This window comes from Penicillium concentricum (genome assembly GCF_028827145.1).
Source record: "Penicillium concentricum strain IBT 3081 chromosome Unknown utg000006l_segment0_segment0, whole genome shotgun sequence".
Lineage (NCBI taxonomy): Eukaryota > Fungi > Ascomycota > Eurotiomycetes > Eurotiales > Aspergillaceae > Penicillium > Penicillium concentricum.
Window position 1 is genome coordinate 1,678,754 of NW_026622759.1, and position 27,357 is coordinate 1,706,110.

Sequence of the window (27,357 nt, forward strand, 5' to 3'; positions counted from 1 at the left end):
TAGTAAACTTTTCTTTTATATACTTAGGCGTCACATGACCGGTCCCGCTGTTGACGCTATTCCCAACACTGCAATCTTCAAGACGCACTGCATCACCCAGCATTCCACCATGGATGCCGCCGAGGATCGAGACGTGAAGCTTCAACGGGCCTCTGGAGATTTGGTGTCCGAGTTTTCGGCAAAGCTACCCTCGCTATTGTGGAGAGTCCAAACAGGCACTCCCATCCGCACCCCACGTAAATGGGCGCAGGTCACTAAAACAGAGAAGCTTGTCAGCCTTGTAAGACTGCACCGCATAGATTATTATGTTGCCATTTACTGATTATATACAGCTTGAACCCTTTCAAGAGTGGCCTCAACTCTTAGATCCACATTTACAGACGTTGCTGCCTCCATTAGTGGACGCTTTTCTAGCATATCTGATCAAGCACCGCACCCAGTATGGCTCTGTTTCGGCGAAGTCATCCCAGACAGGAAATCAGTATCCTCTGCCAAGGGCCATCTGCAGGTTACTTTACACTTTCTGCAAAGTCCGTGGTGTCAAAGTGATTAGCAGGTTCTTGAACAATGAGCCGAAATATCTTGATTCAATGATTCGGGCCTTCATCCAATGGGATGCAATCCGGCCAATCAATTCTGAAGAACCAGCCGCATCTGAACCTCAGCGATTCATCTGGGAAGAACGCTATGTGATGCTGGTCTGGCTTTCACATCTTCTGCTTGCTCCTTTTGACTTGTCTTCTTTATCTGATGATAACATTCCGGTGCCATACGACAATCTGCAACGGTTGACTTGGCTACCATCTGAGACTCCTATGGTTGCCAGGTCGGTTCTTTCCTTGTCGTTGCACTATATCGGTGCGTCTGGCAAAGAACGCGAGGCAGCGACAGCGCTTTTGGCACGATTGGCTTTGCGTGGAGACATGCAAGCTCTCGGTATGCTTACAGGTCTGACGAAGTGGGCATTTGCTATAATCCAGCCTACGGAGAACGTCGAATCACCCTCTGTCTATGTCTGTATTGGAGTTCTCACATTCATTGCTCGCTTGAGCGCATCGGGCCAGGTAGAGGACTTTGCTCCCTTGATCAATTATGTCTTCCAGCAGACTCTGAGTGTATTTCAAGGGAATTCTTCGGTATCTGCGACAATCCAGTCTTCGGCGTTGGCCAGAAAGATTGTTGTCAAGATCCTTCGCAATATCACAGGCATGGCCTTGTCTTTGAATGAGCGAGGCGACGGCCGCATCACGGATGATGAGTTGTCGACCATATTGGAAGAAGCAATTGATCATTTCTTGGTCTCCTTGGCCGACAAAGATACACCCGTGCGTTTTGCCGCGAGTAAAGCACTCAGCGTTATCACATTGAAACTAGACCCAGAAATGGCGACCGAAGTCATTGAAGCGGTCATTGACGCGCTGGGAGAGAATATTCTCTTTGAAAAAGACGATGGGTCCCTCATGACGACAGCAGAAGCGCGGAAGATTGGCACACACACCCTTAAACGTAATCTCAGTGCAGTCGACGCCCAGCGATGGCAAGGATTAATCCTGACACTGTCACATTTACTCTTCCGCCGCGCACCTCCTATTCACCAACTCCCTGAGATTCTTCAATCACTTGTGGCTGGTTTGGGCTTCGAGCAAAGGTCTTCTACTGGTAGCTCTGTGGGAACCGGTGTACGAGATGCAGCATGCTTCGGTATTTGGGCCATGTCTCGAAAATATACAACACGAGAACTCATGGCACTGCAACCCCAGGTAGTGGCATCGCAATCTGGCCAGAAAGAGGTCGATGTTCTGCAAAAGCTGGCTGTGGAACTCATTTGTGCTGCCTGTATCGATCCATCTGGGAACATCCGACGCGGGTCGTCTGCTGCACTACAAGAGTTGATTGGCCGTCACCCCAATACTATCGCGCAGGGTATCCCTCTTGTGCAGGTTGTGGATTATCATGCCGTTGCACGACGTTCTCGTGCACTAATTGATGTTGCCAAAGCAACAGCCTCTCTGGATCAAATTTACTGGAGTCCACTTCTGGACGCTTTGATTGGTTGGAGAGGTATTGGTTCTCCAGATGCCGAATCTAGAAGACATGCGGCTAAGTCTATCGGAACTTTGAGTACGCAGGAGCAATTTAAAACTATGAATCTGGTCCTGGATAAATTACTGCAAATGTTCTCCAGCATCTCTCGGAATGATGTGGAATCACGACATGGCTGTCTGTTGTCTATTGCTGCGACGGTCGATGCTTTTACTTCCGAATGGGAAGCATCGGCAGAGAACAGAGATACCCCGGAAGCCAGGGCTGTTTTCTCTCAAGTGGCCAATATCTGGGATATCTTTGGTTCTGCATCAAGCCCTACCGATGATGACTTGACCTTCCAGACTTCGCGCCCTGAGTTGACAGCAGAGGCATCATCTTGCTTGATTTCCTCGCTCTCTCGGTCTACTACCACGACAGGTCTGGCTCAGCCTTTAGAACCACTTCTGAATCGAGCACTCCAAATTCTCTCCCTCTGTGTTTCTCGAAGTGATGATATCTCGATCGAAACTTCCTCAACCGCCTTGGCGCAGATGTTCCCTCTCCTATCGCCGTCAAAACAGGAAGAAACTGTGCGTACTTGGTTCTCTCATCTCCGTGCTTCGTGGAGATTGCCCACAGGTCGTGGTCAAATTCTAGCACTTGGTACAGTGTTCAAGCAACTCGGAGCACAAAGTGATGTCCAAGAAGACATCGTCGCCGAGATTCTTCGTTACACCGGGAAGGAAGAGCTCATTGAGAAACGGGTTGCTGCGGTGAAGTGCTTGGCCACCAGTATCTTGCCATATATGGGTACGTAATATCTCATGTTTACTGGTTTCTCTTGTTTACTGGTTGGCACGAAAATTGGCTAACAAAATCCTAGCTTCCACCGATGCAATTGCTGGCAACTTCGTCGAGTTTTTGAACGATTATACCACTGACAGGCGAGGTGATGTTGGGTCTCTTATTCGAGTCGAGGCAATCCAAGCAGTCGACATCTTGCTTCAAAGACAATTGGACTCAACATCACGCTCACCACTTATTCAAAATTTGGTCGGGTGTCTTTGCCGCCTTGCATGTGAAAAGCTCGACAAAGTTAGACTACAAGCATGGCTTTCTCTACAGGGCTTCTGGGAATCAGCGGGAGATCTACCTCCACTTGAAAGGTATTTACCGACAAAGCAAACTGTTATAACGGAGGCTAACAGAAAACAGAAAATTCGAGCACTTCAGTCATGTTTCGTCACAAGAGTACTTCGCTCAGCTACTTACTCTGCAGAATATTGAGTGGCTTCGTCTTCCTTTGTTACAAGGCCTTGCTACCTCTGCTATCTCGGGAGCAGAAGGTCTTGTTCGAGCGTCTCGCTCAGCTCTGACTCAGTTCCTCAATTCCCAAGCCCAAGCCCGACGCCAGGAGATATTGATGGTCTTCTTGCAGGATCTTTCCACAATACTGGGTGATAATCTTCAAGATGACCGTTTTGCCATTCCTGCCGTCGAGTTTGTTGCATTTTTAATTGACAGTTACATTCCTGTTATACCCGAAGCCTCAGATCCAAGGTTTGTAAAATTGTCTTCTGTTACTTATATATCTACAATATCCACTGACATCTTTTTGGTAGTTTCCGAAAGCTGTTCACGCTAGTCCAGAAAGCACATTTCAGATCCGCAAATATAGCTCGATTGGAGGCTGCAGTCAAAGTCTACGCTGCTTTGACAAGGATTGACTCGTTACGAGATGGTGTCTTGAAGAAAATGACCGGACTGCTTTTGCATCCTTTCCCACGGGTACGTTACACCTCAGATCCATAGGTTTACGGTACTGACAAATCTTTTTCTAGGTCCGATCATGCGCGGCAGAATACCTCTTTGTTGTGACAGACTCTGAGATTGCCAAGTACGAAGACTGGTCTGCTCCGCCTAAACAGCTGAAGCCCCATGTGGATACTTTGAAGGTAACTTTTTCTTTAGAAGCCTAGATATCAGCTCCACAGATATGCCATAGAACTTAAATATCCATCGAGTTAATCACAACCGCTGAAGCCATAAGATACAAAGCGTGGATGGACATGGGGCGTAAAAGCTTTGAGCTTTGGTTCTCATCTTGAGTAACAAAGGTACCATTAGTACTTGGTTCGTCAGGTGTGTCAGACTTGTCCAAGTGATCATCCTTGAAGAAGTTGAATATGTATGCAGTCGCATTGAAAGCCGACTTACCCAACGGGCACTGTGCGGAATTTCGGACATAGTCATCATTGCCAACAGTACTTGGCCAGCAATGGCCATTTTCAGCCTCGCGATAATGCTGAACAATACCTTTCTTCCCTTTACAGTCCCAAGAAGCATGCTTCACAAGCGGATCTTCAAAGACAGTCTCATTCCTGCTCCACTTCGCATTGTCCCCACATCCATTTCGACCAGCCCAGCCCTCCAGGATATCAATGACAGGCAGCTTAGGAACACGAATATTCTTCGTGTCACCATCGATAGGCGCCGTCGTATCCATCGTACCATGAATCTCCAAGAAAGGATATCCCGCGTCCCGCTTTGCGGGGGCACACGGCCCCACTCCTTCTATATTGTCTGTATCATACCAGGCGCCACTGACAGCCGCAAACGCCGCAAACCGGCTTCCAACCGTGGCGTTGCAGGCAATGACTCCGGTGAAACCACCGCCATTCGACTTGCCCGCCGAGTATACTCTGCTTGTGTCGACGCAGAGGGCTTCTTCCACGTGCGTGAGCAGATCGTTGGTGAAGTCTAGATCATTGGGACGCGATGTGTCTGCAAAGGGGTTGGAGAGCCAGTACCCATTCTTGCTGTATGGATAGATGGCAATTCCGTCGGGGTTGAATTCTGGGTTTGAGAATTGGGATAGATTTTCTTCCTCTAGCATGTCGCGCGACGCCCCGTGGAAGGAGAAGTATACCGGTGTTGGCTTATTCTTGTCATAGTTGGCCGGGATGTATAGTCTGTATAGTCGGTTTGTGTCTGGGAGGGTGAGGTTCCGGCTTGATCCTGCTGTTGGGAATTTGGCAGGTATGTCTTTGCCGCAGCCTGGTGTTTTGGCTGTGCTGATGGTCGCGAGGGCTGCGAGGGATAGTAGTGTTGCGAAATGCATGTTTGGGGTGCCCAGACGGGCAGCTAACTTCTTGGGGAATACATAGTTATATTTAGGGGATTAGGAGGTACAAGACCTTGAACATAACATATCAAGGGGCGCCTAGGTCTCATGTAAGGTGTGGGTAAGGCATCCGCCAAGAGTTTCTTATCTTTCCCGTCGACCTTTCAAAACCTTACATCCTGCACATGTGCCACTTCATAAGGGTGATCTACGGACTCCGGTAATTTAAGGCATACATTTTTAATAATAAATTAGGGTTGGTAAGAGATACATAACTAGTACTAGCTATGCTTTAGGGCAACTTGGGTACATCAGCCAATGGTAAAAGAAATCAAGGAGCAAAAAAATAAAAAAAAGATGTGCATCATCCGTGAATCGAACACGGGCCTCGTCGATGGCAACGACGAATTCTACCACTAGACCAATGATGCTAGTTCATGTAAAGGAGCTCAATATTATGCAATATAGATCTATTCCATCTCCAATTTCATTTCTCCGCCTCAAGTCAACCAGAAGCTCGACCTCGCTGATTTCTAGAGCTCCAACAGTCGCAAACATGGCAGCCGTCTCTACAGCTGGCATTCCTCCAAATGCGACGTGAGTACTAACTATATCTGCATAATCGATCCCCATGCTAACAAGTCCTTACAGAGTATATGTGCGCCAGTCCCCCCCCTCTATCATATCACCACTCCGCTCCCGCATTACCATACTGACGGATTCCTTCGCACTGATTAGGTCAAGAATTTAGATGAGCGAATCAAGGTCGACCAGTTGAAGCATGCTCTGGAGGAGATTTTCTCCGAATATGGCACCATTCTAGAGGTCGTCGCAAAGACCAACCTCAAAGCTAAGGGCCAAGCCTTCATCGTCTTTGACAACGTCGATTCCGCTACCCGCGCTATTGAGGATATCAATGGCTTCGACCTCTTCGAGAAGCCTATGGTGCTGGATTACGCGAAGACACCCAGTGATGCCACAGTCCAGCGCGAAGGTGGCAGCGACGAGCTGGAGGCTCACAAGCGGAGACGCTTAGCTGAGAAAGGTACGTTGGACAGACACTGGCGCACTAGATGCAAAGACTCAATCCATGCTAACAATGGTTGTTATACAGAGCGCAAACAAGCCCATGAGGCCCTCGAAACACAGAAGAAACTCAAGCGTCCTGCTGCTGCCGTCGAGCCCGCACGCCCAGCCAAGACCACCAAAGGTGCCGGCCTCAAGCCCACCGCTGCTGCTACAACCGCTGTCGTTCCGGACGAGTACCTACCACCCAACAAGATTCTGTTCTTGCGGGATCTGCCAGACGATGCAAGCCAGGAAGGCCTGTCTGCTATCTTTGGCCGGTTCGAGGGATTCCAGGAAGTCAGATTGGTGCCCGGTCGCAAGGGAATTGCATTCGTCGAATACGAGGCCGAGGCTGGAGCAATCAGCGCGAAGGAAGCTACGTCTGGTATGCCCATGGGCGACCAGGGCAAGGCGATTCGCGTTACCTACCAGCGACAGTAGTCGTGGGTGGTTTGTTGCATCCTACAAAATATCCCGTTCTCGTTCTTTCTGGCGTTTTGGATGGTCTTGTCTCAAGTACATGTGTATTAGAAATACGGAGAGCTTTATCACTGTTCTATTGCTGTCGCAATGCGTCAAGATTGCGTATCACATAAAGTTCAATATTTCCTAAAGTAGATGAAACGAGCCACAGGGCTAAAACGAGTATGAGCATACAAAGTGGTACATGTCACGGTCAAAAAAGATGCTAGCAAGAAAAGAGTATCAATACGAAACAAAATAGCAGCCTAGAAAATGACATCGTTGTCTTCCTGCTCGCCCAGAACATCTGTCGACTCTTCCTCTTGGACGAAGATTGCAGTAGCAGCAGGTACCTTGGGGTTTGCTGCTTGCTCTTCTGCTGCCTTTTGCCGGGCCGCGAGGATCTCAGCGTCCGCAGCAGCAACGTCTCTCTGCTTCTTGCCTGAAACCTTCTTCAGGCGGTAGAATTCCTCTCGGTCGAGCTCATCGAGTTCGGAGTTGATGTCTTCAGAATGGTTAGCCTGTACAAGGGGCACTTGAAGTAGACGGTACAAACATTTGATAGTGTTCTCGGTTCGAGGAATGATAACATGCTCACTGTTGAAGATGTGTTAGTATACCGAACGAGGACCGCATTTACGAGTTCCGATCTTACATCGCGTTTACTATATCACCCAAGTTAGTTACCAGCCGTAACCCGTTACAATTCATGAGTACATGACTTACCTCTTCGGTTGACGACCTTGATCACCTCATCCAGAATCAGGAAGGCAGTCTGGCACAATTGGTGAGCAACATCCCAATCCACTGCATATATACCATACATACCTGTAAGCTCGCCAGTTCCACTAATGTCTCCACGGCCCGTGCGTATGTCTCCCGACAGCGTTGAATCTGCTGTCCTCCCTTTCCTAGACCTGTCAGACCAAAGTCATTGACGCCATCCTGCGTGTAGCTTTCGAATGTAGGTAGAAGAACACCAGAAACGTTCTCTTGCTTGGCTCGCACGCGGAAACGAGCCTGCTTGGCGGACTCCTGGATCTGGTAACCGATATCTCCGCCTACCGCATAGCTCACTTCGGCCAGTGAGAAAGCAGCAATCTGCATGACTCGACCCATCTTTTGTTTGGCTTCATCAATGCGGCGTGTGATGTCTGTCGAAGTATGATTAGCGCCTCGATAAGGTGGGGAACGGGAATGTGTCGCATCATACCTCGGAAACGTCTGTTGCACAGGATAGAGGGTCAGCATATACTCTGAGAAGTAAGAAAGGCATATGATTCTTACTTTGTTAGAGCTTCACTCTTTCTCTTTAGTAAACTATGGCCAATTTCCGCCCCCTTCAGCTTGTTCTTCATCAATCCCAATGATTGGCGAGTTGGAAATACTGCCTCTCGGCCCTGAACAGAGGTCAGATGAAATCAATATAAGAGTTCAGTTCCAGAATATACTCACCACAGCGCCCGACATGACTGCAGCAGAACAAAAGTCACAGTATAGTTCTTGTTGTTCAGCTAGAGCAACGCGGCCACATTGGTATGACGCCGATAAAGCTCCACCGCCCACCTGATACAGATTAATCACGTGATAACAAATGTGGGAACCTCATCCGTCAACAGATTTGGCTTTAAACGCGCACGCCAGCAGCTTCTTGTTTATGCAATTTTCCTTTATGCCGACACGTTGGTCGTGTAATTGGATTTCGCTCGACTGAGTGGCGCAATGCCAGGGACGCTTTTGCCCCCGAGATCCCACCGGCAGCACGCAGAGATGGATCGACCATCTGCGTCCCGGCCGGACCTCTACTTGATTGTAAGTTTTGACCCATTGGACCATTTGAACTTGAGGCTTACTTGGATTTCATCGCTAGACTGATCAAGACATTATCTACGAACAAGATCTGCTTCGCGACGCTAGCAGTGTCAAGCCATGGCTTGCCTATATCGAATTCAAGCAGCAAAATGGCACGCTCTATGAGCAAGCATTTGTATGTCGTCACCCACCACAACCGAGTCGCTAAGGACCGTCACTAATCGATTGACTTTTATCAGGTCATGGAGCGTGCTTGCAAGCAATTACCGCGTTCCTACAAGCTCTGGAAGATGGTAAGTGACTTTTCTTTTACAACTTCAAGTCTCTGCTTTTACTGACCGTCCTAGTATCTGGAGTTCCGAACAAAGCATTTGCAGGGCCGCAATCCCACGGTCTATCGCGCCGAATACCAGAAAGTGAACGCACTCTTCGAACGAGCCTTGATCCTCTTGAACAAGATGCCGCGCATCTGGGAAATGTATCTCACCTTCCTGCTCCAGCAGCCCATGGTGACCCAGACTCGACGGACTTTCGACCGTTCCCTTCGCGCTCTGCCAGTCACACAGCATAACCGAATCTGGAGACTGTACAAAGGCTTCGCTCGATCTGCTTCCGGACAAACCGCCATCAAGATCTTTGCTCGGTACATGCAAATTCACCCCGAGAACATTGAGGACTACATAGAGCTCCTCGTTGAAATGGGCGAATATACGGAAGCCGTGAAGAAGTTCATGGATATTCTCGACGACCCACGATTCAAGTCTAAGAATGGCAAGGGTCCATTCCAGTTATGGTCCGAGATGGTTGACCTCCTAGTCTCCAAGGCCAAGAAGATTGAGACCGGCCCTCAGGTCGGAATTGATGTTGACGCCATTCTCCGGAGTGGCATCGAGCGCTTTGCAGACCAGAGGGGCAAACTGTGGGCCGGATTGGCCACATACTGGATCACTAAGGGCAACTTCGAGAAGGCACGGGATGTCTTTGAGGAAGGAATCACTACTGTCATGACGGTTCGTGATTTCACTCTTATCTTCGACTCTTATGTGGAGTTTGAGGAGTCTATCATTGGAAGCTTGATGGAAGGCGCAGCCGCGCGTTCTGATAAGGGTAAAGCCGACGAGGATGCCGACTTTGATCTTGACCTCCGCATGCTGCGCTTCGAGCAGCTGATGGACCGCAGACCATTCTTAGTGAATGATGTACTCCTACGGCAGAACCCTCACAACGTCATCGAATGGGAAAAGAGAGTGGCACTCTGGGGCGATAACAAGGAAGAAGCTGTCCACACTTACACAGATGCCATTGCTGCAATCAACCCCAAGAAAGCGCTTGGAAAATTCTCCGAACTTTGGGTCAATTATGCCAGGCTTTATGAGAACGGCGGGGACTTGGATACTGCAAGAGTCATTTTCGACAAGGCTGTCAAAGTTCCATTCAAGTCTGTAGCTGAACTGGCAGAGACTTGGTGTGAATGGGCCGAAATGGAGCTCCGCGCCGAGAATTTCGACAAAGCAGTTAGTATTATGGCGAAGGCGACACAGGCACCTAAGAAATCGACGGTGGACTACTTCGACGAGACACTGTCTCCACAGCAAAGAATTCACAAGAGCTGGAAGCTATGGAGTTTCTACGTTGACCTAGTCGAGAGTGTTTCGTCTCTGGAGGAGACCAAAAAGGTCTACGAGCGGATCTTCGAGCTTCGCATCGCCACACCCCAAACTGTCGTCAACTATGCCAATCTCTTGGAAGAAAATAAATACTTCGAAGAGTCCTTCAAGGTATACGAGCGAGGCTTGGATCTTTTCATGTATCCAGTTGCATTCGAACTCTGGAACTTGTACTTGACCAAGGCTGTGGACCGCCAGATCGGCATTGAGCGTCTCCGAGACCTGTTTGAGCAAGCCTTGGAGGATTGTCCCCCCAAATTTGCCAAGTCTCTTTACCTGATGTACGGGAACTTAGAAGAAGAGCGCGGTCTCGCACGCCACGCGATGCGGATCTACGAGCGTGCAACTCGGGCAGTGTCTGACGAGGACCGCTTCGAGATGTTCGAATTCTACATCACCAAATCGGCCTCCAATTTCGGTCTCACATCTACCAGACCAATCTACGAGCGCGCCATTGCCGCGTTGCCCGACCAAGAGGCCAAAGAAATGTGTCTCAAATTCGCCGAGATGGAGCGACGACTTGGCGAGATTGATCGTGCTCGCGCGATCTATGGCCACGCATCTCAATTCTGCGATCCCCGGACAAACGCTCCCTTCTGGCAGAAGTGGGAGCTATTCGAGGTTAACCATGGAAACGACGATACTTTCGGTGAGATGATTCGCATCAAGCGAAGCGTTCAAGCTCAATATAAGTATGTTATTCCCACCACCATAAAACTGATGATACATTTTCTAACGTTATCTATAGTACCGACGTCAACTTCATTGCTTCGCAAGCCATTGCCAGGAGCCAACAGCAACTCCAGACAGGCGAACCAGGCGAAGGCGACGAGGACCAACGACGCGCAGATGCCATGGCAGAATTGGAGCGTCAAGCTCGTGCCCCAGTTGGCTTCGTGGCTGCCACCAGCGGTCCGGAGGGCGGTAACCGTCCTCCTGCCAGCAAAGAACCAGCTGCTGCCGAGGCCAACCCCGACGCTATTGATCTTGACATGGATGATGAATAGAGGGGGAAGTTGATATGGGCTATTTTGTTCAAGAGAAAGAGAACATCTTATGAATTTTTTTTTACTAACTCGTTCTTCTGTCTCTTTGCTCTTTCTGTATCTCCGTCGAAATGTATGTTGTATACTTGCTATCTTTACGCATTCTAGTATGAGTGTTTGCGATGATCGCCACCTCAGTGCCATTTTCTCTGCTACCAAAGCACTGCATCTCAAATCATGACTTGTTTTTTTTTCCGTTTGTTAACCAAGAGAGACTTCTGGTTCTCTGATCTTCTATTCGATTTATTATCTTTGTCTTGGGATACCTGATTCAACGTGGCGTTCTAGTGTTGTATCTGTATGTGTATAGATTGCACAAAAGAATACACCTGTGTCGCAACTTGTCTATCTCGGTGTGTTTTAACTACGAGTGTCTATTCAATTAGTGAATAACAAGTAAGCCTTACGTTGATATGAAGCCAGCCTTGACATTCGCACACATCATAGGTACAAAGTAAACAGAAACATGGGTAGTCTTCTCGCACGCAGCGCCGATCATCAAATCAAGCTATATCTACATGTGTAACATAGACTCCGGCGCTATTCTAAGGTAAACGCGAAAATGGTAGGGGAGTCAAGAGATTAAGAAAGATACATCATACATCCACAGAAATGAAATGGCTCGACACTCCTTTAGGAGGTACTTTCCTCTGCCCCTTGAGGTTGGCTCTCGGCATTAACAGCCTCCTTTGCCTCTTCGCTGTCCCGCTGGGGCGCAGTATATTCGCTCTTCTGCTCTGCCTCGGTGGCTTTCTCTGTCTCACGGGGCTCCTCTGGGGATGAGACGGCCTCGACCGGAGACTTTTCGGGCTCGTTAGGGACATCGGGGAAGATCTCCGAGAAGAGATCGGGCAAGAAGCGACCAAGGCGTTTGCGAGTCTCGACCCAGATTTCCTCCTTGCTTGGGTCTTGGGATGGGGAGACGAGGTAGCCTCCATCCGCCATGACTAGGAGGATATTCTTCAAGCTTTCGGGGACTGCTTCTGCTAGACTATCACCCTGACCACTGTTCATCATGCGGTCGAGGATGTCCAGGATCCTGAGCCAGAGAGGGAGCATACCCGTCCGGTTGGGAAGCTGGTCAAGGAAGCGCAGGAAGATCTTGCAGACCAAGGTTGCGGCTTGAAATCGGGTCTCGCTCATACCAACAGGGTCGGAGTGGTAGACCTCTGGCTTCAGCAAGAGCAGGACGAGCGGAAATAGGACTTCATCGAAGATGCTAGTCCACTCCTTGTCGTCACTTGAGATCAGTTCGGCAGACAGAAGAGATCGCTGCAGTGTGGAAATAGCATGGTGTCGGATATCGCGACACGGGTTGATGCATTGAGCGGTCAAGGACTGGAAGATAGGTGACCAGTAGGCGGCCCAGGCTAGAAATTCATATTAGAAACTCGCTACGATACACATGTCAGAGGGTCAGTCGTTACCTTCGTTCTCCTCAAGGTGAGATTGTTTGATAAGAGCTGGGACTCGTCCAGTCAGGTGATAGATCAGGCCGATTGCCCTGATGCCGCGAGTCACAACTTGGTTCTCACTATGAGACAAGAGGTAAGTATCAACACTAGAGGGAGTTGCATGGTATCCTTACCTTGACTTGGATTGTTTGACGCCCTTATTACGACGGGCCTGGACATCCCTGTGTCGTTCTTCAATAGATCCCACACGCCCGGCGCTGACGAAGTCGTTGGCCAGGCTGACTACGAACTCGTAGTTGTCGGCTGTGATAATATCGGGCATCGACTCAACAATGCTTTGTAGAAGATCAAAGACAAGAGATGCCACTGCCTCGTGTTGGTGAAGTCTTTGCAAGATTGACCAGAAATCCGGAGAAATTGTGATCTCGTTTCGTAGACGGCCTGTATGAGCAATGCACCTGGCAAGACCCTTGACTGTCGCTACAGCCACGGTTTCCAAGATATCCTGATCGAATCCAGAAATAGCGTGGAGCACAACAGGTACCCGCATGAAATGTTGGTCCTAGAGTAGTATTAGTAAGAAGCCACGCATATCAAAACCGCAGGGTAAAGGAGGGTACATACATGGCTCAGTCGCAAGAGACTTAAGAGATAAGAAACCACACGAGACACAGTTAGCGGATGGAGGTTCTTCGCATCGCGCACCAATGTTTGAAGGGTTGTTGCTAGGTTTTCACCAAGGACCTCCAGGGACTTTTCGTCACGAAGAGTGAGCACCGTTGCCAATTCCAGAACGAATATCATCGAAGGGTCATATTTGGGCTGGTTAGGGTCGATTCTATTGTTGGGAGCCCTCGACGTTGGTGTCGGCCGTTCGGATTTTACGACAATGACTGCTGGTGCGTTCTCCTCGGGAAGCAGGGACAACAAAGCCTCCACGAGCACCTCCAATGAGGATAACGGTAGAGATCTGTGGGAGAAGTCAGCATAATGGCCACAAGCCATTCAATGAAACATCTTTACTGACTTGATATTTGTTAAGATTTCGGAGATTGAGCACGCGGTCACACAATCCACTGTGCAAAGTGTGTTGTCAAGTTCTTCGTCCGAAGGCTCAGGAGGATCGTCTGCCGCATAACTTGAGAGGTAAGATGTGAATGCTGACAAAATTCCAGTGTCGTTGTTGCGTCCATCCCGATCAACCACCTGTGATGGAGGCTGTAGTGGAATTGGAGAGATTTCAAGTTCGGAGGTGAGTTCACCATCGAATGGCGGAATGAGAGAGTTGATGAACAAGTTACTCAAGATGCGGACGATATACTCCCAGCCTTGGTTGACAGTTGCCTCGTTCGTTAAGAGAACTCGGAAAAGGACCACAGTTGCCAGTTGTGCTCTGAAATCTCGGCCAAATTTGACGGCTAGCTCGCTTACCATCACGCTCTTTTGACCTACCTGGACCTCTGTGTTGAGCGCTGTGCTTGGAGGTTTGCTAGTAGCCAAAGTGCTAATCGATGCAAGGGAGAAGACGATACGGTCGAACGCCTCGGTCAAGCCATAGCGGGCAGCGATCTGTGCACACTGGTCGAAACCATTGACAACGCGAGAATACACTGCATCGTCCGATGCAGACATAAAGACATATGAAAGGGTCGCAATCACTGGTTTCCATGTAGCCGCGAACATCTCGGCATCATACATGTTGGTCTCTCCAACTATGACGTCGCCGGCAGATGAGGACTTCAGCAATAGTTCCTTCCAAGCATAGTCAAACGCATGCTTGTTTTCGTGTTCATCGGGCAGGATGATTTCGTTATTCTTGATAGAATCGTAGATATCCTGCAGGAATTCCTCCGTGAAGTCTCCACCTCCGTTAACACCTCGCAAGTTCCTTGCGAACCCAGCGCAGGTCATGCGGTTTTGTGGCTTCACGTTGCGGTTGTAGAGGTCGGTGTTCAGCATGATTATGGCGTAGGTCAAGACGTACAGTGCGTCTTTGTCGGCGATAGCATCCGGGTTCACCTTTTCCATGTAATGTTCCGCAAAAGTCGTTATAATTCGCTCAATAAGCGGCGATTCGCCCGGCAAACGGAACGAACTGAGTAATTCCCGAAGGGCTTCAATCGCACTGCGCCCTGAGAAGTCGAGGAGATCGACAAATGCGCCCAACAACTCCTCATTGCCACGTTTGGAGATATACTCCCCGAGGACTTTCTTCGACAGACGTGTAGTTCCCTTCAAGAAGCGAGCAACCAGAACAGGGTTATTCGCATCCTGAATAACGCCATGCCCTACGAGGAATGCAATGCCCTTCTTGGGGTCCTCATTGAAGATCTGTGCTCCCTTGATAATCAGTTTCTTCGTGTGGCGTTGTTCTTTCAATTGCTCCCGAGGTGGATAGTCTCCTTGGATCTGTTCATCATCCAGCCGGTCATGAATGAATTGGACATAGCCCAAAAGAGCATCGAGACATAATGGGGGTACATTTGTAGTGCTCCAAGTTGCAGAGTCTGGGAAAGCATTGCGAGAGAGCAATCCAATCATATCCTCGCACAGATCTGCTCGGTCCGCTTCACAGTCATAGTTGACAAAAAGTTCAACCATAAAGCTAGGTATGCGTGTCAACATGCCAATGCTTTCTACCATTGCCTCTCGGGCTTCGGGCCTTCTCGCTCCACCTTCGAGTCCCAATTTCTGTCGATCTTGGACAGGAACAGGTGTCTGTCTGCCGCCATTGGCTTGCGTAGCAGGCTGCTTCACCAACTTCGGTGATTGGGGAATGCCTTCGTAGAGCGATGGGTCGATGCCTGGTTCTCGCGGTATTTCCACGCGAGGGTGCAAGCAGGCCACTAAATATGAAAGATAGAGTTCCTGTTGTAATTTCAAAACCGGCCTACAAGTCGATAACAAGGTGCCAGCCACTCTCAACGAGCCAGTGAGAATAGCTATGTGTTCTGATCTGACTAGCTGGAAGAGGTATCGACAAAGATCGTCCTTGGCCAGAGCAGCCAGACTGGGATGCCGAGCAATGGAAGGACCCGCTACCTCCAAGGCAACATCGATAATGCGAAGTGCCATCACGCGCATGGCGTCAGTATGTTGCCGGTTATGAGGGTCCAACAGGTCGATCAAGACACGGAATAATTCCTTGATGGATGGTAAAGAGTAGGGCTGAAGCTCGGTTTCGGGGTCATCCTGCGGGCTCGGTGGTGCAGCTGCTGCGCTGCCATTTCCTGCCTGCTCGGGTGATCCCTCTCGGCTGGTACTGTTCCGTTCTGCGGCGGCTGTATCTGCGCTGATTGCTGACAGGTGCTGCGATGTGACGGTGTCTCCATTGACCGACGGGTCCATCTTCAGATGAGATGGTGGGTCCTTTTTTGTATCTTCTCCCGCAAATGGATCCGATCCTGCGGGCATTTCTTGATCAAGATGCGACAGACGCATGAAGATCACCTGGCACATTTTGACCATTGCCATTTCGGCGGATCTCCGCAATACCTCTGACAGACGACCCTGGCAGCACATGCTCAACCCGGTTTCCATCATCTCGCAAACGCTCTCGTCGCCCAAAAGTTCGCCTTCAGGTCGTGAAAGTATACCCTCCATCAACTTCAGAATCCTCAACAGGACTATCTCGTCCGCGGACGAGTCGCTAGCTTCGAATCGGCAGTGTGTAATGGCAGCAGAAAGTAGCTGCATCGCTATGGGGAGCCGCGGAGAATTCGGGTTGATGATATTGTACGAGAGGAACTTGGTAATGGAGACCAAGGCGATGGAGGTAATTGCGGCGGAGGTCGAAGAGGAGCGAACGACCTGTAGAAAAGGATGAAGTAAAGCTGGGGTATCAAAAGTTCGGATGTCTTTGCAATCTTTCAGATCACTCCGCAGTCGTGTAAAGGCCGATATCAATGGGTTATCCTGCATGCTCTTCCCCTTCTTCCCTCGTAGACCCCACCGATTGGCCAGGACATGATCTTCATCAGGGCGAGGTGTTGATTGACCTGTCCTTCGTGGATTTGGGCTTGATGGAACAGAGTTATCCCGCTCATAAACACGAGAGGCCCCATTGCCGCCCAAGATGGCGGAGACCGAGGAATGAGCCCAGCGGGCATGCTTGCGCATAGACGAGGTGACGGTGATACATTCAGTGGTCACCAAAGCCACCGGGTCGATGGCGATTGAAAGTGTGGATGAGTCCATGGTGGGATCGAGCATCACAAAAGATGCTCGCTGTTGTGACACCATTTTGGAGGTCGGAACCAAACAGCTGGTCTCTTGTTCATCATACTGCTGCTTGCCTTATCGAGCTTAGCGTCTTCCCCGCCCCTTCACCGCCTACGCCAGGGGCTGTACTACCCATTACCAGCAGGACTGTATTAAATCGATTAGATTGGATCAAGATCTGTACCGATGGGGGTATTATTGTACGATCTGGTATTGGGCTGCCATGGATTCAAAAATGTTTGATTTCACCCTTTGTTGACATCCTTCGAGATCACATGTCAATATCTACAACCTCCAGGGCTACATATGTACATATACATTATAGAATGCACACTATAAGAAGTTTAAATGGGGGGAGAATATGCAATAAACTAAATACATGCATGAATTCATAAACATATTAACCCGGCGATCATCGATATAGTGGCTGATATATTTTCCGACTAAACAAAGATAGAATTTCAGAATTGACCACACTATGAAACCACCGTTTTTTAACGAATTGTACACCTAATGGCATTGTGCCTTAGACAGATCTAGTATTTCTGTCGATTCTTATTGTAAAACAGTTTCATATAGGTATAGGATTAAGCTCCAGATACACACAATTGAAACTATAGAAAGCAAACAAGGTGCAACCCCATATATTCAGCGAATCATGCAGATGTGACCTGTCACACTAGTCCTTGCAGCAGTTGGGGATCGCAACGATAGCAACGGTGTTGATAGCGTTGGCCGGACAAAACATAGTAGAGTAAACATTAAAAACAAGAGAGTAGGACATGAAGAGAGAGTAATTCAAGTGTAACTTCAAGTCATTCCTTTTTTTACTATTCTTAGTAGGCGCTAATACCCGCTCTATCGGGCTATCGCGATATCAACCCACCGCTTCTCTGTCCCCGCCTCAAAACAAACGCCTCCCCTCGATCTTACACTTCCCTTTCTATTTATCTTTTGAGCTTTTTCCTTTTTTTCTTTTTCACCACGTGTACTCTTTGAATCTATGAATTGAGTGGATATCTTCTTTCTATGGAGGGGAGCGCGAATGTCGCGATTGCTTTACGATAACACATCCTATATGCAATCTTCAAAACTGTCTTTCACTCTAGGAAAATTCCTCTCATTTAATTCCAAACATTGCGCCCTTCTATTTCCTGTCACTCGCTACCTTGCTACTGCACCGCTCCTCCGCTCCTTCTACGCCAAACCCCGGCGCATTTCATTTGTTTATCGCGATAGCGCTTGCTCAACAGCTTCCCGAGGTCTCGCATTCCGCACCTGCAAGTGCAACCATTCATTATGGCGACCATCGCTCCTCCCCCGCAGTCCCTACACTGGCAGACCTACCCCTCGAACAACTCAGCCTCTATCATGTCGTCGACTCCTGTCTATCATCCATTCTCGTCTTCTATGGTGCCGTCTCCACCGCCAATGCCACTGTGAGCAGTTCTCGCATCCAGGCCCATATATTCACACCCGCCGGGTTTCAAAGTTATCCTCGAATTACGGTGTCCCCAGCTGCCCCCGTGTATGCTGCGGTCAACCACCTCCCCCGCGAAAAACAAGGTGATGAGGTGTGTCGCGGACTGGCAGTCAGTATGCTGAGGTACTTTGCCGAGCTGTCTGAACCGGTTAAACACCGTCTGACTGGGGTGGCTCGGGCTGGAAGACCGGGAGGAAAGGTTCCTAAGATGTTCGATGAGATGCATGCGGCGGATCTCGCCAATCGGATGACAAAGGTGGATGATTCGCTGGAGATTATTCAGGATATCCGGAGCGCATATCAAGAACGTAAGGTTCCATGGATTGACATCGATGTGGTGCTTCCTACGGGTACTATACAGCCATTTCACCGGCGAGAGAGTGTGGGATCAGACCTTGAGGGGAGTCAGAATCCCCAGTACGGTCCATACACACCCCTGATAGAGGCATTGGGAGATCCTATGTTTTTGCCAACATCTCGACTGAAGCGTGCGCCGTCTCAGCCGACCAATGTCAGCAAATCGCGCCTGTTCGCAAGAAGCCAGAAAGAAGCCCTTCGTCTCACCATGTGTGAGCTTGTGGACACCGAAGAGAGATATGTTGCCAAACTGTATTCTCTTGTCCATGAAGTGGCCGATGAGTTTCGACAAAAGGCTGTGAGCAGAGGTCCATCAAGCAACAGCCCCGACGAGGCAGCCTTGGCGGCATTGTTCCCACCATGTTTGAATGAAATCCTGGAAGTCAACCTGGGCTTTCTCGATGTGATTCGACAAGTGCTGGATGAAACAGAGAAAGATGCCATCACAGATATTGGTCAGGACACAGAGCTTCCTTCCAATCATCGGGGTTTGCCCAGAGATAGAGCAGATCCGCTTGGAGCTCTAGCATTCGCAAAGGCGCTCTTTGAATGGCTGCCACAATTTTCACAGCCATACGGAGACTATATGCGAGCACATACAGGTTTTACGCAAACTCTGAATCTCTTCATGAAAGACAAGAATTCTAGCTTTTCGAAGAGAGTATACGAGACGGGAGAGCAGAGACTGCGCTCTTTGTTGATGGAACCCGTTCAGCGGCTACCTCGATACAGTCTGCTGATTGACACCATGACTAGCAATCTCCCCTTGGTCCATCCTGCCGTGCGAACTCTGCTGAAAGCACGCGACATTGTGAAGGATATCTGTGCACTAGATAATAATTCTCCATCAAGCCACGCCCAAAGCCTTCAACGCCTGAAAGAGCTGGTCAACGGATGGCCAGCGAAGACGTTCCCTGAAGGTCGGCTGATTACCGCAGTCGACTTCAGCGAAATTACCCCTCCCTACCATCTGGAAACACAGTCATCTGGTAACAGCACAGGTATCATGCTTCTTTATAAGAACTGTCTGGTCCTTCTGGCAAAACCCGCCGAAAGCCGGGCCACGGCCCGTGGTGTGCTGGCTGATATCGACAACGCGGCCGCTTCAACCACCGATATGTCCACATCTTTACCGCGATCAGAACTCCAGGTTGTGCAGGTACTAGACTTCCATAATGTGCGTTGTATGCAATCCACATGTGGCCGGATTTTGTTTGTTGTGCCAATTTCAGCCAAGTCCATGCCAGATGAGACAAGCGCCGGAGCTGAACTGCTTGCATTGGAATTGGCTGGAACATATGAAGGAAGAGCCAACCGACTGATCGAAGAAATATCTAAGGCGAAGATTGAGGGTCGATTCCCCGAGAGCGAAAGAGAAGGGGGCAAGTGGACACTACGAAGCCCTCCCACCGGAGCTGCGAGTAACGTGGGAATGCTGGCCTGTGTCTGCGAGGACGGCGAAAGCGCCGCGCTCAGCCGTATTCAGTCATCTCCCATACGAGTTGTGTTTGATGCATCCAAGGCGACCTGTGGTCAAATGTTGAGAGATTCTAATCTCGAGGTCATCATATCGATATCTCCCCCAAATGGAGATCAATACAGACTAGATATCGATTCTGTAGTTGGATCTGGGTCTACGGATTTGATCACAGTGGACAAGTTCATTCCCACTCTTTCACGACGTCGTAAGTGACTCTCCCTTGGCAGTTCTGTTTTCTTGACTCTGACATGTAGAAACAAAGTCCAATATTTGCTCTCGCCTCTGCATAGTCCCCGAAACTCAGCATTGACGGAACCACTGGTTCATTCCAATTTTGAAATCCTTCGGTATATCGCCAGCAGCTTAATCACGCAAGTCAAGTCATCGCGGGGCTTCCGGCCACCTTCGCCAACCAAACTGATCTCAAATCTGTTGGGAGGTAGCCGTGATAATGTTCCCACGCTCAAAGGGCCAGGATCGGCCACTCTTACCGGCGAATTCCCAAAGATGCCGCCGCCAAGAGGCACTTTGTCGAGATCAAACACTTTACCTTCAACATTCCCCGGAAAAGATAAAGAGAAGGACAAGGACAAAGAGAAGGAAGAAAACGGGAGTAAAATATCTGTTGTTGGGACAACCGCCTCCAATGGATTGGATACCCAGTTCGGGTTGCTGGAACAGACATTCGCAGCTTATGTACTTTCTCTGCAGTCTCGGAGTGGAAACATCCTGGGCAGAATGCTTCGGGTCAGAGATCAGGTTGACCGGGCGCCGGTGAATGAGCTTTACAACATTTTGTTGGAAGACCCAAGCAGAATCCAGGCTGCTGCTGAGGTGCCAGTTGATACACTTTTCGTCGCATTTGAAACCTTTCTGGCGAACGCTTGGAGAAGAAGTATGGGCCCTATCTTGAGCTCCTCTTCTCTAAAATGGGTCCAAAGCCAGTTTGACACCATGATACCACGAGATTTTGATGAGCAGTTCCGGAAATTCGTGACAGACATGAGCCCGCAGAACAGACGAGCTCTAGCTGCGATTATTCGACTACTTGCCGAGCTACTCGATGCATCTGGTAATGATGGAGATCGCGGTGCTTTGACGATGGCATTTGCAGAGGTACTCACCGAAGACGGAGATCCAAGCCACCATGTCTCTCTTTTGGATCGACTGGTTGAAGACTTTGACAACCTCTTTGAGGAATTCCTTCCTGGGGGTACCTCGGTGGAAGGAACACTCACCTATGGGCAATCGAAATCTCATACTAATGCCGGGTCAGTCGGTTCCAATTCTTCTTCTTTCCGGAAACGCTTTGGCTTTGGTATGCACAGGGATACCTCGAAAAATGAAGGCGAAAGCAAAGTCGCATCAATTCTACGGACATTGAGCAAAAAGCAAAGCCCGGCCGGCTCAGAGCCCAATACACCCAAGGGCAGTCTACTACGTTCGAAGTCGACTGACGTGGACGCTCGTCTCGGGTTCCTTCGCCCTACATCTCGCGATCGTCCTACATCTCGTGATCGGCCTACATCTCGTGATCGCCCTTCGACTCGCGATCGTCCGTACGGGTTCGCATCCGAGGAGCAACTTTCGAGGCCAGGGACCGGTTACGAAAATCCGCCTTCTCTATCTTCCTTCCGAGGGTTCTCTGAAGATGCCGTGCCAAGGACTCGCAGAAAACGAAGGAGCTCTCTTTCGGATCTACGACCACCCACATCATCCTCGGATGCATCCAGTATCTCTCCGACTCAACAGCTCCGCCCAACGACTCCGCGAGGAGAAGTGGTAACGCCCACCAAACAATCCAGGCCTCAGAGTAGTTACATACCAACATCACAATCACCTATGCGCGGTCAATCGCCAATGCGTGGTCAATCACCAATGCGTTCTAAGCCAGCGGCAAAATCCAGTTCACCGACGCGACTAGGATCACCCATTCGCCGTCTGTCTCCGCCCCGTCCTTCCACGCCGAGCAGGAAGGAGAACATTGATCCCAGAACTCCACAGACGGAGCGTACGTCCAAGGCCAGGGGCAGTGTATCAGAATCGCCAGTAGAAGAGTCAAGGAGGCGATCCCACGTGTCAAGCATCCCTCAGCGGACTCCGGGCCTTCGAGAGCGGCCAACCACCAACGCTCCCGATAATAAGCGGCCCCAATCTTCGTCTTCCTTGCAAAAACCACAGAAACCGCGGATGCAAAGCCCACAAAAGGTTTGTCCCATTGTATTTGTCTTGATAATGACTTTTCTAATATTTTCTTAGTTACGTGATCGTGTTCAAGTAGAAAAGAAGACCCAAGCCTCCACTCAATTGGGCCTGAAAGACGAGCTCTCAGAGCTTGGTAACGAATTACGTTCGCTGAAGTTCACACCACCAAGGCAATCCAATGCACTGAACCTTGAGTTTGATTTTGACCGTACAGACGCCAATCCACCTTCTGCTACCGCCGCATCCCTTGAAGCTCGCATGCGCAAGCTTGAAGCCCGAGTTGAGATGCTTGCCGGGGAGTATAATGGCCGCACAACCGCTCTCGAACGAGACCTGGAGTCGTCCTTGGTCCTTAGCGAGAAGCGCGTGAAGAAATTGGACGAGCTTTATCGCGAGGCAAGCGCCGAGAACGAGGCTCTCTATGATCGGTTTAATACCGAGCTCAGCAAGATTGCAAAGGACGTCCGAATGGGCCACGCAGAAGACGCCTTGAAGTCTCAGCTGGCGAGTGCTCTAGACGAGATCGGCCGAGTGAAGAAAGAAAACTTCCGCTTGAAACGAGAAGTCGGAGGTCTTCGAGCTCAGTCAGCTGCCGTTGCACTGGTCAAGGCGAGCGAGCAATAACCCATTATACAGCATCACATCATCCAGGGCTTGTCCCATTACTCATTCCTTTCACCCACCTGAGCATCTTGCTCGACAACCTGACACCTGTCACCTTTATCTTTTCCTTTCACCTTGTATTTTGATACCGCACAAGCCTTTTCTACTTTCATTTGGACACCCATTCATTTGCATACATATCCATGAGCCTATCTTATTTGTATTCATTCCTATTTCTTGTTACCCTTCATATTGGCCTATCCGCACAGGTAGCCATTGACCATGCATGCATAGCTCAGGAGATCAAGTTTTTACAGGGCTTGCTTTTTTTGTTTGTCTAGGTGTTATTTTCATGTACACTAAGAGTCTCCGGTATCTTTACCCACCGGCCAGCCCATCAGGCGTAGTGCCTCAGTGTCAATCATTTTGTACATCCACTGCCATCTCAGTTTCCAGCGATAGCGTAGGTGTATCAATTCCACCTCATTGGGAGAGGAATACTTAGTTGAATGACCGGATAGCCGATAGTCCAAAGTCGGTAATGCCAGCTGTTGCCAAACCTTCTGGCCAAGAGGCTTTCCTGGCTTGGACACGATACCTTCCCTTGATATCACAGGTAAAGTGAAGCGCAGCTGAGCAGGCGCTTCAGCAGCCAAGACGGCTTTAAGATGCTCAAAAGTCCCGGGTATTTTCTGTCCAGTAGCAGAATCCTTCGTTTGCCCCTGCCTCGAAATAACCGCATCTTTGCGTATCCGTTCCATATCAAATTTATGGAACGGTCGTATCGTAAGAGGAACACTTATCAAATGATCCTCCAGTTCATTGGGATCACGGTCTATCGGAACGAGACGAAGTCGCATCCAGTACCGGTTATCCCACAAAACCCACGGAGTAAAACTACCACTAGGCGAAACATTGATTTGCGTCACGGGGTCACGGTTTTTCATGAATGGTTGTCGGGATAACAACCAGATACTATCACCGAGATGTGTGTCTTGGGACTTTTCAAGCGTGGAGTCTTCGTTCGCAAGACGCTGGAATAGAACACCCGCTACCGTGAAGGCTTTGTTTCTTTTCTGGTCATTAGATGTGGCGTCTGCGCCATGGGAACCAGAGCCCTCTGGATCCGGGAACACATTGGAAACTAGTGGTTCATAGCTGCGTAGCGAGAAATGGCTATCGGCGAATGGAGAGAGTAGTTCTGTGATGCGGCGGAGAGCAATGGTTTGGATCTGTCGCATTCGAGAGGCTGATAATGTTGCCAGCTGCGGGTCCATGGATGCTGGGCTTGTCTCTAAGAATTGAATGACTGCTGACCCTGTCTTGGGGTTGAAATCTAGAATCCGGCATTGGGATGAGATCAGGTAGTTTGAAAGCTCGTTTGATCTCTGGAGGAGGTCTTGACTTGAGCGGATTAGGGAGAGGATGGATGCTGATTCCAGAGCACGGGGTAGGGAGTTTGAGGTGCGAAGGCTGCGGATGGCGTTCCGGGGTGTGAGGGTTGGGTCGAAATTTGTTGGGTCGGAGACGTAGGGAACTTGGTTTTTGTGACAGGTCTCCAGAAGACTTGTTTTGGTGAAAGAGAGTAGAGGTCGACAGATGAATATGCCGGGACTTGCCATATTTACATTGGATGTGAGATTGGAGTAGATTTTATCTGTCCTAGTGTTTGGGTCGGGAAAGGTGATGAACCCGTTCTTCTGGTTATCGAACCGAACTCTGGGTTGGGGTTTTGTCGGAGGTTTTGTCGGGATTGATGTAGTTGACCAGCTCTCAGAAGCCCCAAAAAGACCATGGCATTCGGGGATTCGAGCAACTTCGGGGATGCCGCCAAGACCTAAACCAGTTGCCCCGGCGGAGAGGCGCAAAATGGTGGTTTCGACATTATCGTCTTGGTGATGGCCTAGAAGCAATGTTTCAAGTTTGAACTCATGACAAGCTATGCCGAGGGCTTGGAAGCGGAGTCGTCGAGCATGTGTCTCAAAGGCGGATGGCAGGGGACTTGATGCCCCGGACTTTGGCGAAGATAAATGATTCTGACTTGAAGTAATTTCAGACCAGTCCAAACTGAGGATATGGGTTCTGATATCTGTTTAAGAATGCTCAGATAATATCCCGAGAATGTAAGTAATCCGGCTTGGAACGTACCCATATCACGAAGCCAACCAGCAACCTTTTGTGCCTCAATAGTGCTTTCTGGACGGGCACGATGATCTACCACAAAAGCAGTGACAGAAATGGCCCCAGCAACATCAGAAGATCGTTCCAATTGCTGGCATAGGTATGCCAAAGCCATAGAGTCAGCACCGCCACTGACGGCAATTCCTACCATCTCACGCGTCAGCTATAAGCTCCTGAGATACAAACACCGAATGCATAATTTTTCAATCTTTTAAACTTACCAAACCTTCGTGGAAGCTGCAGAATGTCATTTTCGCCGGGTTTCTTTCCATATTTAGTGCTGCCATAATTGACGCGAGCCCGTCGCGATCCGGACCATGCTTGCTGGAAGCAACGCTGGAACAGAAATGGCGAGATGGATATATTGCCGGCCATGTCTACTCTCCCTAGAATCAAACATAGGCTCGACAATTCAACATCATCATCGACCTATAGATTACTTCACGCGCAGGAGAACGAACCTAAGGGTGATATTGTCGGCTCGGCTAATCAATTTCCCGAGAACGTGACCAGATGGCCTTCACGCGAATACGTCCCCGAGATTCTATTGATTATTATTTTTTATTATTCGAGATATTTTTGAGATATTCGGGGATAATATGTGAGTGTACTGATACTGACAGTAGCGTAAGTGGTGGTTGCTGAGTTATATATGTTGCTTGCATTTTGGATTCTATACATTGCAGCAAGCTAATTATATCCCTAGATCTCAAAGCAACTAGGAAAAGCAGCTAGATAAGCGCCCTCAATTTCCCGCCCCATCCCCCCAACACCCTCAAAAATCACATCCGACTTCAGAGATCTGCCAAGAATTTCCACCCCATGTCGCAACTCCTCCCTCAATCTCTCCGCATCAGCAATCTCCGACAAAGGAGTAGGATTATTAAGCAGGTGATAACAATCCGCAAGCCGATCCGTCGCCAGAGAAGCACGCAGTCGATGCAATAGCATAAGAAGAGCGTAGCAGCTTTGCATAGCCGAACAAGCAAAGTAAGGGATGGTTTTCGGATATGTCGTGGATCTAGAAGGAGCCAACGCAAGTGGATTCGGGTGCGGTAAATTGCGATATATTGCCGTTACAACGAGCGAAGACTTGAGGCATATCATCGAGGATTCTTGCTCGGTGAACGGGAACGAGGTCTCGCAGTCTGTGACCCATTTGGGAGCGGACGTTTCGTGCGGAAAATCCGCGCTGTTGATTGCTGCAAGATCGCAGTATTTGTCGAGGAAGAGGGGGATGTCCATAAATGCTCGGAAGCGGTGCAGTCGAGTGCGAGCACTAGAAGTGTCAGTAAAATACGTGTTCGGGTTGAAGATGTTTCACTCACGCATGGATGAACATCCGGCTGATCATCCACATGGTTTGAGCTATGGATGCCTCTGGCTCTTCATCGAAAGTTGTCAAAAGATGGCGGTCTGCTTCGCCTATTAATGATACAAGATTTGAGTCCAGCGTGCGTATTCGGGTGCCGAAATCGGAGAGAACGGCTGTTTCATCCAAACGTTCGATGTTCTGGACCATTTTGTTGGATTCAAAGAGAGCCTCTTGTGCTTTCATCATTATGGGCCACGGCTTTTAACAGTCAGTAGAGTATTGATGAGTTTGAAAGGAGTGAACGAATACCTCCAGATAAACATCGAACTTGGGATAAGGAGTAGTTATTCGTGGATCATTCATAGAAACAATCGGCGGCTGGATATGAATCAGTCAAAATCATTCAGTGAGTGCGTTTATATGGTCTCTTACAGAAAGATGGAGGCTTGATGATAGATATGTGACCCAAATCTATAGGACAAGTGAGCAATAGCTCCGACAATAAGATATCTCTCACACTAACCGTCATCCACCAAGCTCGTCTCTGTGCCTCAGAATAATCTGTCGTCGTCGAATCAAGACTATGAATGGAGATATCCATAGCAGTTGTAATAGCCTGGTTACCTCGAGCCCGCATTCTAGATATATTACCACGCTGGCAATACTCATAAATGGCAAGGACCACGAGAGCCAGAACCGGATGAAGCTCAGTTGGAATCTGCGGATGCAAACCATCTTGTTCCTCACGACGGGAGAGATCTGTCTCAGGTACATTAGTGCTCAAAGCAGGCGCCAAATCATCAGTCTCAGTTTCCACAGCAGCCAGCGCCGCCTGGGCAAATAGCTGCGCGTAGGAGCGCCTAAGGCCAAGGTTCGTTTCAGCCATCGGAAAA

The 27,357-nt window shown here is 49.2% G+C and overlaps 9 protein-coding genes across 9 annotated transcripts; 4 read left to right on the forward strand and 5 right to left on the reverse strand.

The window, feature by feature from the left end:
• Positions 1-34: 34 nt before the first annotated feature.
• On the forward strand, positions 35-4,004 carry N7517_010832 (tubulin-specific chaperone D; the record flags this gene model as incomplete). Its single annotated transcript, XM_056728555.1, has 6 exons — positions 35-280; positions 333-2,835; positions 2,909-3,191; positions 3,241-3,585; positions 3,648-3,813; positions 3,867-4,004. The coding sequence occupies 6 exons, from the start codon at positions 35-37 to the stop codon at positions 4,002-4,004; spliced, it is 3,681 nt and encodes a 1,226-aa protein (XP_056574370.1).
• Positions 4,005-4,033: 29 nt separating this feature from the next.
• Positions 4,034-5,146, reverse strand: N7517_010833 (CE1 family esterase; the record flags this gene model as incomplete). The annotated part of the gene is made up of 1 exon (XM_056728556.1): positions 4,034-5,146. One exon carries the CDS (start codon positions 5,144-5,146, stop codon positions 4,034-4,036), a length of 1,113 nt encoding a protein of 370 aa, XP_056574371.1.
• Positions 5,147-5,705: 559 nt separating this feature from the next.
• On the forward strand, positions 5,706-6,658 carry N7517_010834 (U1A/U2B'/SNF family RNA-binding protein; the record flags this gene model as incomplete). Its single annotated transcript, XM_056728557.1, has 4 exons — positions 5,706-5,746; positions 5,801-5,807; positions 5,888-6,194; positions 6,264-6,658. The coding sequence occupies 4 exons, from the start codon at positions 5,706-5,708 to the stop codon at positions 6,656-6,658; spliced, it is 750 nt and encodes a 249-aa protein (XP_056574372.1).
• A 287-nt stretch (positions 6,659-6,945) lies between these two features.
• N7517_010835 (H(+)-transporting V1 sector ATPase subunit D) lies at positions 6,946-8,149 on the reverse strand (the record flags this gene model as incomplete). Its single annotated transcript, XM_056728558.1, has 7 exons — positions 6,946-7,276; positions 7,335-7,344; positions 7,406-7,454; positions 7,508-7,833; positions 7,893-7,903; positions 7,967-8,079; positions 8,135-8,149. The coding sequence occupies 7 exons, from the start codon at positions 8,147-8,149 to the stop codon at positions 6,946-6,948; spliced, it is 855 nt and encodes a 284-aa protein (XP_056574373.1).
• Positions 8,150-8,317: 168 nt separating this feature from the next.
• On the forward strand, positions 8,318-11,165 carry N7517_010836 (mRNA splicing protein SYF1; the record flags this gene model as incomplete). Its single annotated transcript, XM_056728559.1, has 5 exons — positions 8,318-8,491; positions 8,550-8,666; positions 8,731-8,784; positions 8,839-10,850; positions 10,907-11,165. Exons 1-5 carry the CDS (start codon positions 8,402-8,404, stop codon positions 11,163-11,165), a joined length of 2,532 nt encoding a protein of 843 aa, XP_056574374.1. The 5' UTR covers positions 8,318-8,401.
• A 672-nt stretch (positions 11,166-11,837) lies between these two features.
• On the reverse strand, positions 11,838-16,861 carry N7517_010837 (SEC7-like alpha orthogonal bundle; the record flags this gene model as incomplete). The annotated part of the gene is made up of 5 exons (XM_056728560.1): positions 11,838-12,574; positions 12,632-12,738; positions 12,793-13,181; positions 13,244-13,589; positions 13,647-16,861. The coding sequence occupies 5 exons, from the start codon at positions 16,859-16,861 to the stop codon at positions 11,838-11,840; spliced, it is 4,794 nt and encodes a 1,597-aa protein (XP_056574375.1).
• Positions 16,862-17,918: 1,057 nt separating this feature from the next.
• Positions 17,919-22,989, forward strand: N7517_010838 (putative Rho guanyl nucleotide exchange factor; the record flags this gene model as incomplete). The annotated part of the gene is made up of 5 exons (XM_056728561.1): positions 17,919-18,102; positions 18,167-20,365; positions 20,423-21,431; positions 21,489-22,368; positions 22,420-22,989. 5 exons carry the CDS (start codon positions 17,919-17,921, stop codon positions 22,987-22,989), a joined length of 4,842 nt encoding a protein of 1,613 aa, XP_056574376.1.
• A 338-nt stretch (positions 22,990-23,327) lies between these two features.
• Positions 23,328-25,524, reverse strand: N7517_010839 (tRNA lysidine(34) synthetase; the record flags this gene model as incomplete). Its single annotated transcript, XM_056728562.1, has 3 exons — positions 23,328-25,057; positions 25,117-25,293; positions 25,371-25,524. 3 exons carry the CDS (start codon positions 25,522-25,524, stop codon positions 23,328-23,330), a joined length of 2,061 nt encoding a protein of 686 aa, XP_056574377.1.
• A 327-nt stretch (positions 25,525-25,851) lies between these two features.
• N7517_010840 (uncharacterized protein) lies at positions 25,852-27,350 on the reverse strand (the record flags this gene model as incomplete). Its single annotated transcript, XM_056728563.1, has 4 exons — positions 25,852-26,428; positions 26,478-26,722; positions 26,897-26,935; positions 26,988-27,350. 4 exons carry the CDS (start codon positions 27,348-27,350, stop codon positions 25,852-25,854), a joined length of 1,224 nt encoding a protein of 407 aa, XP_056574378.1.
• Positions 27,351-27,357: the final 7 nt, after the last annotated feature.